Below are 14,561 nucleotides of genomic sequence, written 5' to 3' on the forward strand. Positions count from 1 at the left end.
GATATGTATTAATAAACCATCTAGTATATATTATTTGCTCATGTACTGTATAATGATAAATGCTATATTTTAAAAATTATATATCGCTTTACTTAGATGTGTATAATGGGACGTTGGATGAAGAATTTGTTAGGTGTATATTAACTAGTCATATATTTTATGTTAGTGAAACTAAGTTTGATAAACTATTTATTAATTTAGCTGTAGGTGTATATTAGATCGTTGTTAGATGTGTATTTAAAGGACAAAATCGTGAGGCTCACGAGTCAGAGCAGATAATATTTTACGTGTCAAGTAGGAGTCGAGATCTATCTCGATTGATTATGAAGCTCTTCGAATTGTGAACATCTGAGTCAAAGAGGATCCGCAAGAAGGGATTGTGAAGCTCTTCGGATTGTAAATATTTGAGTCAAAGAGGACTTGCAAAGAGGGTTGATTGTGAAGCTCTTCAAATTGTATACGTACACGATATCGGTTTATTTATGTTCGTGGTCTTGGGCAGGCGGCTACGGTTTATTTATGTTCACAAAAATAAAATAAAATAAATAATAATAATAATAAAAAAAGTCTCGCTTGCGCTAAAAAATCCCCGCCGGCGTGAAGAGGAGACGCCATTCAAAATCGAGAGAACCCCATCCATCCACGTCATGCGCCACGTCACCAAAGCTGTCCTCTCTCCTTAGTGGCCTGCGCCCACCGTTTTTGGTCAGCCTCCCTCTATTTCGCTTCCTTCTTTGCGAAATTAGGGTTTCACAATCCGTCCTCCTCTCTCCTCTGCCGACTGCAAGTCCTGTGGGTATTCCACGCCTGGGCGGCGGATCATCGTCTCGGAATCGCTTCCTTCCCCCTCTCGTATCTCAGATCTTCGATCCCTTTGGTAATTTCTCTTCTGCGAAATTGAATCCAATCTTCTGCTTCTTTTAACCGCTGCTTCCTGCTTTGATCTGCTTTTCGTTCGTTCCTGCAACGGATCGGCGCGTCCTCTGCTGTTCGATCCGTTTGCTCGAATTGTGGTTACATTTTCTTGGAGGGAGTCTTCCTTGTGCCCTTCCTGTTCTTGCTTTTTGTTTTAGCGCTTAGACTGGTAGCTCTGGTCTGTGATTTCACTGGTTATGAGAGGCTGGTTGTGTGGTATTGGTTAGTTGTTGTAGATATTTCTGCTCGATGCCGGACTCATCGATGCTGGGGAGGGTTCGACTTCCCAGGGTTTGTTTCTGAGGGTTAGTGTTGTGATGTAATGATTTCTTGATGTAGATATCGTATCATGATCACAATAGATGAAAACTGCAACCTTATGCTTTTCTTGTTGATGATTCTGCTGGGCCGCAGTTGTGATCAGATGAAAAAAAGAAAGAAACTCATTATTATTATTTTGAAGCCGCTTGTTTTTTATGTTCAATCAAAAGTGGCATCCGTAGATTCGCGAAAGGTGAGACGCATGGTTCTGTTCCAGGTGGTTCCGGTCATTTCCGGAAAATAAATATTTGAATGGAGATTGCCCGAGTTGTATCAAACAAGAAGACCAAGCAGTCCTATTCATCAAACTTTTTGTTTATATGTTCTATTATTTTTGTACGAATTCCTAGGCCTGATGAGCTATGAACCAAGGTCAGAAGAGGCTCTGCGACTCCTTTCCTAAGAGTCCCTCATATTGGACACACTTCTCAAGGCATACCCAAGTCTGGCTGGTTGTTGGCTTTAGCATCCATTATTTGGATCAGAGATGAAATTTCTATTGATTTATTTAGGTTCCTTATCTCTTGCAGTTGATAAATTTTTGGTCCTAGTTGCTTGTTTATGTGCTACCTCTCCTCTTTGTTTATGTTAATCTCATGTTATGTTATTTTAGGGATTTGGAGTTTTGTTCATTGCTGCGCTTGTTTGAGGTTTTATATACAGGCCAAGTGGTAGAAGTTTTTCCATCTCCTTTTAAATTGAGCTTTGAAACTTTTTTTTTTTTGTGGTTTTTTTGTGATGTGAGATTCATTTTCTCAATGGATTTGTTACTGGTACTTCTGAATGTTTACTTCTGTTTCTTGTTAATCATTGAATCTCTGACCATTGTCAATAATCAGATGTGACCTAAAAATTTTATTTAACCAAAGACTCTTTTCAACCAAAGATACTGCGATAGATCAAAATGTAGCTCTTCGTGCACTAGTTTGCTGTCTGTGTTTTTTTCTTTTCTAGTCACTGTAGAAAATTCCATCTGTCTCGGCACCTGATTATATTGCATCCTGCTTTTTATTTATAGAACATCAAATTGTTGCTTTGAGGAACATTTGCTTGTTCCACTCATATTCAATCAAGTAGTATGCCGAAGGAAAGGAGGACCCGTTCTGCATCCTTTGAACGAAGATCTCGTGGGTCACCTTTCCCATGCAGCTCGGCCAGCGATCATAAGCATTCTTCTTCTTCTTCTTCGGTGTCTTGTAGACCTTCTGAATCTGGTGTTCCAGCAGCCAAGGACATCAAAGAGTGGGAGGAGGTTCGTTGCCCTGTGTGCATGGAGTACCCTCACAATGCTGTTCTCCTTCTCTGCTCCTCCCGAGAGAAGGGTTGTCGCCCTTTCATGTGTGACACCAGCTACCGCCATTCTAATTGCCTGGACCAGTACCGCAAGGCATTTTCTGAATCCCAACCATCTCACCAGGATGCTGTGGGTCAGCAGCCAACAAAGCTTTTGTGCCCCCTGTGTCGTGGGCTCGTCACTGGTTGGACTGTGGTGGAGCCGGCACGCCACTATCTCAATGCTAAGATTCGTAGCTGCTCTATGGAGTCCTGTGGGTTTAGCGGGGTTTATGGCGAGCTGAGAAAGCATGCTAGGAAAGAGCATCCCTCTGTGCGTCCATCAGAGGTGGACCCTGAACGACAGCGAGATTGGCGGAGGTTGGAGCAACAGCGTGATCTTGGTGACCTGTTCAGCATGTTTCGGTCACCCATCAGTGGAGAGGAAGATGGCATCGGCATCGTTGGGGATGATGAAGAGTTGAGTAGTGGTATAATCCCATTTCCCTCGATCACAGTTTTCTTGATTGTACAGGTGACTCGAGCAGGAGGTATGGGTTCCTCACGATCATCTTTGCATTCCTCGAGAAGCTCCTTGAGGGGTTCTTCACGGAGCCGAAGAGGAAGAGGAATGATCCTGTGGGGAGAGACCTTCAGCGAGCAGGAGTCCTCCGGCAGACCAATGGGCAATGGTATCGATGATGTGGATGATGATGGTAATGACAGCAGAGCTGAGGATGTGTCTGTTGCTTCTGGACAAGGCCAAGGGAGGCGGCGGCGGCACCTGAGGATGTCGGATGATGACAATGAAGATGAAGATGAGTTGCTGTGATTGTATGGTTGTTGCTGTGTCGTATTTTGGAGTGTGTTGAGCTGGTTGGGTTTTGTAAATCACTTGTTATTCCCAAATATTTCTTTGTCAGTGATGCAACTGTCCTGTTCTTATGTTTTATTTGTTTAACAGGGGAATCAGCTATTTCACCATTAAACATGCGAAGTTGGCTACTTCACCATTAAACATGGGAAGCTAGCTGCTTCAACATGAAGACTTGTTTTCGAGGCAGGAGGTTCTGCCTGATCTGAAACGGTAAAAAAAAAAAAAAAAAGAAGATGAAAGAACAGATTGTGAATAATATTGCTTCAGTGAACAATCGAACATTGAATGTGGGATTCTGGTTTGGATATTACTTTCTTCATGTCCGGATTCGTCTGGTTGTTGATGTTGTCGTTTGCTGCTAGCATTTAGAACAGGAAATTCACTATGGATGCCTGACCAACAAGATCGGGTTTTCTTTTTCAGCAGTGTGTTTATCATGAGGCCGTGCAACTGGGATGATATTCCGAGCTGGAATTTGCCAGAAGCTGCCGGATTGCTGGGTTTGCTACTATCGTGACTGACATCAATCAGGGTCTGAATGTGGGGATAATTTGGTGCCGAGTTTTGGGATAGGATGGGCGAATGATTAAAATTCTTCTCATTGGATGTTACTCTATGTGCAGGGCTCATAACTTCGCTCGTTATTCTTTGCTCTTTTCAGTAATCTTAATTTGGAAAATATTGTTCTTTTCAATCTTAATTTGATGAGTTACATGACGAGTTACATGCCAAAATAGAGTTAGCCAATTTTGGTTGACAGATCTTCTGGTGTTTGGTCAGTGGGAACCTTGTATTGCTTCTAAATTGCTCCATATACGAAATTTAGTAGGTCGGTAGGATTACAGAGAACCAATTATTGTTTATCAATGTCCATCTACTATTTAGCAACTTTGAGACAGCAGAAGTAATTCAGTTTTGTAGTATCATGAGATGCTTAATCTATCAGATAATACCTGGCGAGCCGAACCAGTATTATTAGACAGTGCCTCCTAGCATCGTAACATTACCTTCAGTTTTTTCCGGTTCTCTATCACCAGGTCAGAACTTGTCTCTGCTTGTCAACTAAATTTACTCAAACTTCCTAGTTGCATTCAAAACTCTATTTCAACTTTTCAGCTCGACTGCCTTGGTGCCCAACCGTTGTAAAGGCTACTCGATGCCCTGTTCCAAGAAGAGGTAATTTCATCAGGAATCAATGATGGCTTCTTCATTATGCAAGAGGTTCTACTTGCTAGCGTCATGCATTCTTTCAGCCTGACTGCGGTTTGGCATATGCCCCCTGAAACTACTGGTTTACTAATAATTTGGCTGATTGAAGCTGGTTGAAATAATAGATCGGAGGCCATCTTGAAATTGGATCAACAATACAGCTTGAAACCCCCTGTGGATGCGGACAATCTTGTAGAATAGATAAAGCTACAGCTTATGATTTACAAGCAATTCGGTGCCATCCATCTTTTGATTGAAAAAAAAGGGAAAAAAAAAATCATCAGGATCATTAGGCTCTACATTTTTTTTTTATTCATGTTTTCTGAAGTCTCTTTTATTTGTATTATGAGGAACTCTAACTATTTACTTAAGAGCATGTTTTGAAGGTGACCCATTATTTTTATAAAATGGAACTAGATTCCTCTTTTTAGTTATAAAAGTGAAGTTTCTTTTATTCATGCCTCCTGAGGTCCTTTCTATTTGTGTCATGGGAAACTCTCAAGTTTATTATTTATTTAACAGCACGTTTCAAAGATGATCGACTATTTTTATAAAATGGAACTGGGCCTCTCTTTTTAGGTATAAAAGTGAAATTTGTTCCCTAACTTTATTATTTACTTTAGAGCACGTTTCCAAGGTGATCAATTACTTTTAGAAAATAGCTTTGGAGCGTTTTTTTTGAGTTATAAAGGTGAAATATTTTTTATCCATATCTTCTGAAGTCCTTTCCGTCTATATCAATATCACGAAGAGTTCTAATTTTATTATTTATTTAGACGACGGTTGCTGTATTACATAGATAATATTATTATAGTAATATGATCGCAGAGGAAATGTGATTACTTGATAAAATTACAGAAAATCTTATATTGCACAGTATTTGATATGTACAGTAATATTGTTGTAAAATTAAAAAAAATTCTATATTGCAGTATTTGATATACAATTTAAATTACATAGAATATAAATTATTTTTTTCAAAATATTTTTATTTTTATTTATTGATTATTATTTATTTTCTAGAAAGACAACTTAATTTTGAGATCAATTATTTTTTGTGATATTATTTATTATATATATTTTTTTATTTTTACCAATTGAAATTATCGATAATTTATTTTAATTTATGTTAATTTATTTTGATGAATATATTTTGATTATGAAATTATTTTGTTGTAAGATTAAAAAATTATAAGATTATACGTAATCATATATTTTTTTTTAATAAATAAATTATTTTTTTAAAATAATATTATATTATATATAATACAGATATATAGTATTATTTATAAAAATAATAAAATAAATAATTTAATTTAATTATTTATTATAAAATTATATGTAATTCTGTCAGCGTTAATTTTATTAATGCCTCCTGAAGAGCAGGGTGATCGATTAATTTTATTAGATGGGCTTGCTTCGGTCTTTTTAGTTATAAAAGTGTAAAAAGAAAATCGTTTTTCAGCGCATCGAGCTTGAAAGTGATCCGGGAAGAAAAAACTAAAAAGAAAAAGGGAAGGGTCTGAAATCGATACGGGGCTCCGAAAAGCACTCCTCCGCCCTCACCATTCCCTTCAGTTTCAAGTTGCAGCTACCGTCACCCGCCCCCAATGCTCCCCTCGGTCCTCGTTGGTCGGTGCCTCTCGCTACTCTCCCTCTCCTTCAACGACGGTAGCAAACCCTAATTGCAAGGCTTCGAGTTGTGATCTTCTTTGGTTCCCTATTTGGTCGTTTTTCATGAATTTCGGTTCCCTTCAGCATGAACCCTAAAATTGATGCTTTGCGGTTGCATAATTTCTTCGGATTTGCATAAATCTCATAATCCGTGGTTGTTCGCATTCGCATTGTTCGTTACTTTATAAAATGATCCCCAAATACTGCTTAATTGTTCCAGCAAAATAACTTTATAACTCGTTCGCGTCGAACTGTAAACTAGCTGAATCTTTCTTATAACCTTATACGGAGCGTGGAGAGCTAGCCAACGCCGCCTCCTCGATACAGAAAGACGGTGAAGCCAATTCTCTCTCTCTCTCTCTGTGTTTGTTCCGGTGATATTTCCTTTCTCTCGCTTTTCTTTTCCTTCCTTTTAGTTGGTGTTGTTTCTAGAGATCATGGGGTATTTTTTTTTATTTCATTTTATTTGTGTGTGTTGATAAAAAGATCATTGAGGGTTCGTTCGGTGTTTTCGAGCGATTCTTCTTTTATCGTAACCAAAACAATGTTGCTTCCTTTGTTTTGGTCTCATCAACCCCAGGTTTCTCTATTTCTATTTGGTGGAAAGTTCTCCCGGAAATCTAGAATGCATTGGACGATTTCCTCCCTTGTCCAATAAAAGTAGTAGTACTCCATTGCGCGAACCACAACTACAAATCGTCGTATTAGAATCCTTGGTATATTACATCTCGTTGCAAGATGTTGTTGGTCAGGTATTCTTTCATCTATTCACAGAAAAAAAGTTGTTCTTCAACATTATGTTCTTGACCAAGCATGTATTATGTTGCTTAAAAATAATGGAACCTCTGAGGTTGTAGGATATCAAGGAAATTCTTGCCATGGTTTATATAAGAAGGGACTTCCTGATGCTCCTCCCTGCGGATTCGGTGCATTTGCAGTGAAGGTCTTGCAGCAAAACTCTTAGTTACCGCATGCCGGCCAGATTTGTTGACCGTCTTTTGTGAGATTGATGGTACTTCTATCTTTGAAGGGTGTTGAAGTGTTGGTTTCTGTGTATTATGCTTGTCCATATGGTTATCCAGGAGTCCCTATTAGTGCAAGATATATTTTGAGACATCCTGAGCTCAAAGAGGATGTGAAAGCCTGCTCTAAGTATCCTTGTTTTCTTGGAGTCTCTCTCTCTCTCTCTCCCCAAACTAAATTATGTGGATTTTTAGAGTTTGTGGACTGCTGGAGCAAAAAAAATACAATCGTACCAAACAATTTCAGTGATACCATAAAGTTAAAGAAATTATGTTTCAAAAGTTGCAATGTGACATTAAATCATGGAAGGTTCAAGCAGAAAACTTTCCTACCAAGTCAACAAATAATAACCTGATACTAGATTTATGCCTTGCTATATAGACCATAAATCTGTTAGCTGAACAACTGTGGATGGTTGATGATTGTACTGTTGGCTACTTGGACTTTGTGGGTGTCTTACCTGCTGAACAGGCTGTGTTGGGTCCTCGTCAAGTAATACAATATTCGCTCTCTCTCTCACTCTCACACAGAGTGTGCGTGCGTGCGCGCATGTGAGCATGCACATGATTATATGTGTGAGCTTGCAGGCATGCTTGTGTTAAAGTGTCACTTCTGTCTCTTAGATACTATCAGATATGTGAAAGATCAGCCTTCACTGCATTTATCCAGTCTGTACTTGCAAATAGTGGCAATCTGTTTGGAAATAAATGTGCACTTCAAGAGATATCTTCCAAGTGATGGCATGGTCGTAGGTTTTGAGATGCTTATTATAATGATGATAAATTTATGGTATGGTAACATCCTATGTCAGATTTTTCATAGCAATATTATAAATGATAATTGTTTGTGGATCTCTTATCTCTAGCTGTTTATTTTCAATAATCTATTATTTTCTTTTTTATTAATTTTATGCATTGAGATGCTTTCTTTATGAACCTACTAATGAACAAATAAAAAGCTTCTGCAGATGTTGTTGCCATTGAAATGCAGGATTTGGTATTTCTGCTGTATTTTTTTTTTCTCTGTTCCACAAATCATTCCCTTATTTGTTTTCCTAATGTAGCCAACATATGTTATATAGGCATACTAAATGACAAGTCCAAGATGAGGCCCATTGGAATTCCAATATAAGAGAAAAGAAGAAATATATTCAAATATCCCTACTTCATTTATTTCTGACTGCTAGATCAGATCAATAAGCTGCCTTTTGATTTGTTTTTAACTAAGCTAAATTGTACTCTTTCTATTTGTGAGCAATTGGCCTACATTTCCTCAAGATTTTTATAAAGGGGAAGTTCATTGGGGGCTCAGATATTGTTCTTAATTTGCTTCGGGTAGCTTTTAGTGAATAACGCACTTGTTAGTCTCTCTCTCTCTCTCTCTCTCTCTCACACACACACACACTCACACACACACACACAGAGCAAAACACTTGCTACTCTAGTTCATGACATGTCACTGAGCTTCTTCTCTCTGCAGAAAGGTGAACTCAAGGAATTGCTGGTGGAGACTGAGGCATGAAACTCTTTCCAACTCATCAGGGTGTTTTTGCAATGGTAATTTGTTTCAGTTTTATTGTTTGTTGACATTCCAACATGAATGTGCCAGATATTTTTTCCCATCCAGTATATGACTTCAGATCGCATGTTAATTTTTTTATAATTTTGTATTATAGTTGTCTGTTTATCTGAGAAAGCTTGCATCTCTTTCTTTACCCTTCTTTTGGGGAAGGGGGGATGGTAAAAACTTAAATGGATGCACAAAATAATGCTGAATTGGATTCAAGATATTGCTAACTCTAGCATCAATGTATATACACTCTTTGGTATCAGAGCTGCCTTAGACCTGCTGCTCTCTGCTAAAGTCGTCAACAGCATGCCTGAACCTGGCTGCTGCTGCTACTTATCATTGCAACTTTCCATGGTAACCCACAACAATCATGTCCTAGTTTTTGGGTGACTCTTATCTGTGATGTCATGAGGTGATTTGTCTGTAGTCTTACAGCAAGGATGTCAACTAATGCACTGTGCTCAGGCCTGATGCCTCCTAAGTTGTATGTTAATTTTATTAGGCCTTCCCATAATTGGATCAATGAAGTTTTTTCCTTGAAGAGGATAGCTGCAAAGCATGCAAGAATCAAAATGACAAAGTGTAGTAGAATGAAGATCAACATACAATTTGGATTAAATGGGACAAACTTTGTGGTTGTTTTAAGCCTTTTCTTGCATCTACTGTTTGCTGCTTTTTCCTTTGGGTGATGTGGGAAATTTGCTTGAGCCAGACACCTGCATTGAAATGATGCAGCATTTGGTTCAAAGTGAGTTTTGAGGTTAATGTCAAGTTAACTTATCTTTTATCTTTTCTGTTTATTTATTTATTTTATTTATTTATTTTTACTTTTAAAAAAACCAGCAATACTATGTGATTGTTCATGATGTTGCAGGAAAGCTTCTAATATCACAGTCTTATGCAAAACTTGAAAATGGGGAAATTACTCATGGCTAGGACATATGGTGTTCCAATTCTCCACAGAGTCTCTCATTGCCACCTAAATTAAATACACGAGGTGGTAAGAGGTCAGACCATCAGAGTGTGTCCAGTTCAAACACCCTAAATAGAATTATAGGATCAGGCATCCTGAACTCTGAACCTCTAGAAAGGACAGAGTGTAAACCTCTGGGTTACACCTTGGTCAATGCATATGCTGCTTTAATTCTCATGGTGGGAAGCGCTGTTCGACACTTGACTGAGAGTTGATGGAAAGACTTATGTCTGCCTTGCTAGAAATAGGCACGCAGGAGACATCATGGAAAACATATGGAGAACCAACCATCGCAAACTTCTTCAGAATTTTGTATGATCAATAAAGTAGCCAGCCAGCGGGGATCTGCTGAAGCTTAGATTTCAGTGATCTTGCTGTGGGCATTCAAATAGGTTTGATGTTTACTCCCTTAATGGTTTTGGAATTGGGATGCACAGCATGGCTGGAGCTTGTGCATATGCAAAGCATCTCTTTCACATCTTGAGGGTCCAATGAACTGGCTGACATTGCATAACCAATGCACATGTGTGGTCATCCCCAGTGGATACTCAAGTGTGTTATGGGTGGTTGGCATGTATAGTGAGTGCATCTTACCCATCCTAAGGGTTGCCCATGGGAGGATGTGCATCTCGAGCGTTCAAGGAGTGGCTGGTCTGATTTGTGTTGATCCGGTTGTGTTTAACAGCATATTGAGAGAGGAGTTGGTTTGCGTGTCAGTAGATTTCCTGGACTGACTGAAAATTTTTGTTTAACAACAAGATAGATAGATAGATAGATAATTGAATGAGATCCAGATTGCATGCATTTGGTCTCATTCTCTTTCCAAATCACCATTCCATTTGGTCTCATTCTCTTTGTGATATCTTGATCATGGGACGCATACAAACCATCCCAATCTCCTGCATTTTTCTGCATAATATCCAGTATCTAGCCACAGTTGCCAAGCTGGGGAGTTGGGCTTGGTGAACCTGCCCCCACCCTCCGAGTTGTCCATTCCTGCGACACCCCCCGCCCCTCTCTCTCTCTCTCTCTCTCACTCTCAAGTCGATCCATTTCCAATAAAACGATCATTTTGCATGTCCCGTTGTACTCAAAATAGAAACAAGGCACCAAGGAGGAGCAAGAAGAAATGGGAAGAAATGATGCTTCACAAAGTGGCATCCATCAGCAGCCTATTGAAAAGAGAGTTATAACTGAGTAGTCATGGATCCTTCTGAGGGATCCAAGTCCAGTTCCTATTCTCAGGCTCTCTCTCTCCTCCCTCCTTTTTCTTTTTTCTGCCATCTTCTCTTCAAATTCCATAACACTTGTACCTTCATTGTTTTGGTGCTCTCGTTCATTTGATGCATATCAGTGCTTTTTCTTTCTTTCTTTTCTTAATCTTTTCAAGAAATGCCATGTTCATTTTTTGTTGTTCGATAGCATCATTTGGTCATTTGTCTTGGACTCTGGAATGCCTCCGCTGAGTAAATCTGTTAATCACATTCAATTAATCAATCCAAAAGTACTGTATCATAATACAATATGTTAAAGACCAAACTATCAACATCCATACAATCATGCTATTATCATAATATCCAAAAGACACTATGTTACATAGTAAATAATGATTGTTTGGCATCATGATTCTTCCACAGCAAGTATCAACATTCCGACATTTTTCACATAATGCATGCAGTCATTAGCAAAAGACACTACGTTCTTATCTCCACATAACTTGCAGATAATCTTCATCTCTAGGTTTAAAAAGCCAAGCATTAAATGAAGTCTTTCACATAATAAACAACCCGAAAGTCCATGTGTCTTCTTCTTCCAAGCATATTAAACTAGTATGAAAATTCTCCTATTGCATTGGCATGAGTTCCCTGGCATAAGAACCAGAGAACTTCTAAGAATTTAATGGTATTATCCTTTCACATGCTTCCATCTCTTATTGAGTATTTCACAACTATAATCTTGTCACTGTAAGCTTTTTTATGATCTGTAACTTCTCAGAGAGCTTTAAAAGAGAAAACAAGGGTTCTTCCCCGGATAATTTAGTGCTTTACTTGCTTTAATTTTTTGAAGCAATAATAATGATTCTTTTCGTCTATGTAGGAGGATGATGCGCAGAAGCATCTTCTACTTGAGGCTGTTGAGAATATACGAGCAATCGTTGGGAGCAACATAAATTCTTGGGGTTGTATGAGTGCTTTTCCAAATGCAGAGGCTTCTGTAACTCTATGATGAATGTGAATGCTTTGCGCCCAGAACCTGTTGCAGCCTCTAGTAACATGAATATGTCACTGTTAAGAAACTTCTACAGGTATCCCTTATCCGGAATACCACGTTGTTCATATACATCAGCAGAAACTCATAGGTCTGTCCCTCATGGCAGAAGCTTCGCTGTGAAAGCTAGTATCTCATCCAGAATTGAGTTGCACCTACCTAGCATTCTAAACATGAAAATGCCGGAAGAGGGTATGGGATACTAGGCGAGAAGCCACTGTCTGGGAGTGCCTATCATAGAATACAAGACCCTTTAATAGGATGGCCAAATTCTTCTTCTAGTTATCAATCTCCACTTGATATGGAAGCACCTTTAATTGGCTCTCCACTGCTGAAGCATATTTATGTGAATCAAGATGATATTAAAAGTGTGCCTTCAGAACATGCTGACAGCTCCATCGAGTCAGCCTTGGTTAACCCTAGAATATGCACTTGAGATGATCAGGAAAAAACTGACTATGAAAGAGGACAGCCAGCATTGCTACTAAGAAGTCTAACTGCTTGAAACTATAAGTGATTCTTGAATTGTATATGAAATACAACTGCATGCTTCTTTTGCAAAGAAGACACGTGCCCACACAGTTGCACTTGTTCTTCTTGCACTGACGTTGTCACCTCTACGTCTTCTTTTTCTGTCCAGCTACCGTGACTGCTTCAGGATCATCTTGTGCAGAAGCCTGTCAATGCTAAGACTGCCATAATACACGTGATAATGAAGAGACAGTGATTGATTCAAAAGAACTGTTACAATCTCGCATGCCACATGCATTTGCTCCAAAGGTTATCCTGCCAGTCATGGATTTCTAAAGCAGTAGTGGGGTAAGGATTCTTTGTTATGTCAGTTGGGAATTTGCACCATACTCCCATGAGAAAAAAACTGATTGTCCTCATATTCTGGAGGATATTAGGAAAATGATAACAACCTCTGGCAGGCATAGAGTAGGATGCAACTGCAGGAAGTCCATGTGCAGCAAAAAATACTGTGAATGCTGTAAGGTTTTCTGTTTTATCAGTTGCACGTTTGACTAACGTGCTTGAGTTGTTCTTTTTAACATGTGCTGATTTAGTATGTTGGCTTATCATTGGCCTACGTTGGATGTGTGCTTATGTGAAGTCTGTAAGAATATTTTGGGCATGAAAGGTGGTAAAAGACTTGTTCAAATACTATATATATTTTTGTTATCTGCAAGTATTAGTTTCTCATCCCGCCTTCACCGAGCGCATGGTTACTGAGAAGCTTTTCTGATACCAACATTCACCCAACTGCTGAAGATAGTATTCTCACGAGCAGCACAGGTAATTCATGCGAAGCAGTTCTAACGTAATGTTAGCAATCGGTTAAAGCAACAGGGCCACATAGGCACGTTTTATAAGGAAATAGCCTAATCTGGAGGCTTAGGTGCTTTGTGCATAGCATGATGATGATAGCTCCAGGAGCAGGTATTGAGATGTTCAACCATGGCTAGAATTAGAATCTTATTTGAAGAGAAGTAATGCCAATTTTGTGCGTGCAAACATCAACTCGGCTGGCACCATGTACCAAATCCGGGTTGACTAGACTACGTACCTAATCCTGGGAAAAAGTGGAGTTTGGTGACCATCAGACTGCACGGTTCATTGTCACATGCCAAACATGGGGTATTTGGCATCTACAACTCGTGCATAACAGATCTGGTCTTGTGAATTAACCTGTAGAATAGCTTTACCAGATCATACCAAATCTACCAGCCAAGGTTTATAACAGAGATCCGTATTAAAGTTGATCCTGTGTATCAATAAATTTTATAGCCTTGGTAGGTGATTTTAAAGCTGGATAGTTTAAGATATGGAAGAATTTTAGCCCATAAACCATTTAATAGAATGTCTTTTTCGAGAGAAACCATTTAATAGGATGTCATTGTCATTTAATAGAATGAACCAGTTGAAGATGCATATCTATCACTTGCCACCATTTCCTTGTTGAACTATTTACAACAGAAGTATCAGGCGACATGAATCATGATACATGACGTGTATGGAATCTTGAGGTAAGTTTGTTGACATTTTGGTGTCGGGTTCTCCCTTGTTAGACTAGAATGAAGTCCTCTCTATCTCACACACACGCACGTGCATGCATGTACGCATGCGCGCACGTAAATTATTCCTCTGCTCTTTTGAGAAAATTATTCTCACACACATGCATGTACCATGTACGCATGCGCGCACGTAAAACTCTTCCACTCTTGTAGGATATACTGTAAACGCTGGTATGAACAGGCAATGGTTGTGAAGGATTTTGACCTCATCAAAATAAGGCGGAAACAAGTGCCGTAATTATCAGTCGTATTTTTCTACCAAAAAAAAAACTTATCAGTCATATTTATTTATTACACCAGCCCGTCAACTGGTGTAGCTCACATTGTTCATTTTTGCCATGAAATACAAGTAGTTTTGAGAATATGAATAAAAGTTGTTCCCTCA

The 14,561-nt window shown here is 38.9% G+C and overlaps 1 protein-coding gene and 1 long non-coding RNA gene across 7 annotated transcripts; both read left to right on the top strand.

Moving 5' to 3' along the window:
- Positions 1 to 689: 689 nt before the first annotated feature.
- Positions 690 to 4,079, top strand: LOC105047778 (uncharacterized). 3 transcript variants are annotated; one of them, XM_073258804.1, is made up of 3 exons: positions 690 to 877; positions 2,255 to 3,384; positions 3,473 to 4,079. In XM_073258804.1, exon 2 carries the CDS (start codon positions 2,315 to 2,317, stop codon positions 3,338 to 3,340), a length of 1,026 nt encoding a protein of 341 aa, XP_073114905.1. In that variant the 5' UTR covers positions 690 to 877; positions 2,255 to 2,314; the 3' UTR covers positions 3,341 to 3,384; positions 3,473 to 4,079. The 3 variants fall into 3 exon arrangements, with proteins under 3 accessions (XP_073114905.1, XP_010925152.1, XP_010925153.1); XM_010926850.4 differs by lacking the exon at positions 3,473 to 4,079 and having other exon boundaries at positions 2,255 to 3,453; XM_010926851.4 differs by lacking the exon at positions 3,473 to 4,079 and having other exon boundaries at positions 699 to 877; positions 2,437 to 3,453.
- A 1,979-nt stretch (positions 4,080 to 6,058) lies between these two features.
- Positions 6,059 to 13,283, top strand: LOC105047776 (uncharacterized). 4 transcript variants are annotated; one of them, XR_012141951.1, is made up of 3 exons: positions 6,065 to 8,080; positions 8,771 to 8,847; positions 11,931 to 13,283. It is a non-coding gene; the product is annotated as an uncharacterized lncRNA (long non-coding RNA). The 4 variants fall into 4 exon arrangements; XR_002164901.2 differs by having other exon boundaries at positions 6,066 to 7,280; XR_012141950.1 differs by having other exon boundaries at positions 6,067 to 7,020; positions 7,126 to 8,847.
- The last annotated feature ends 1,278 nt before the right edge of the window (positions 13,284 to 14,561 follow it).

The sequence above is a fragment of the Elaeis guineensis genome, chromosome 6, assembly GCF_000442705.2.
Source record: "Elaeis guineensis isolate ETL-2024a chromosome 6, EG11, whole genome shotgun sequence".
In the NCBI taxonomy this organism is placed as follows: domain Eukaryota; kingdom Viridiplantae; phylum Streptophyta; class Magnoliopsida; order Arecales; family Arecaceae; genus Elaeis; species Elaeis guineensis.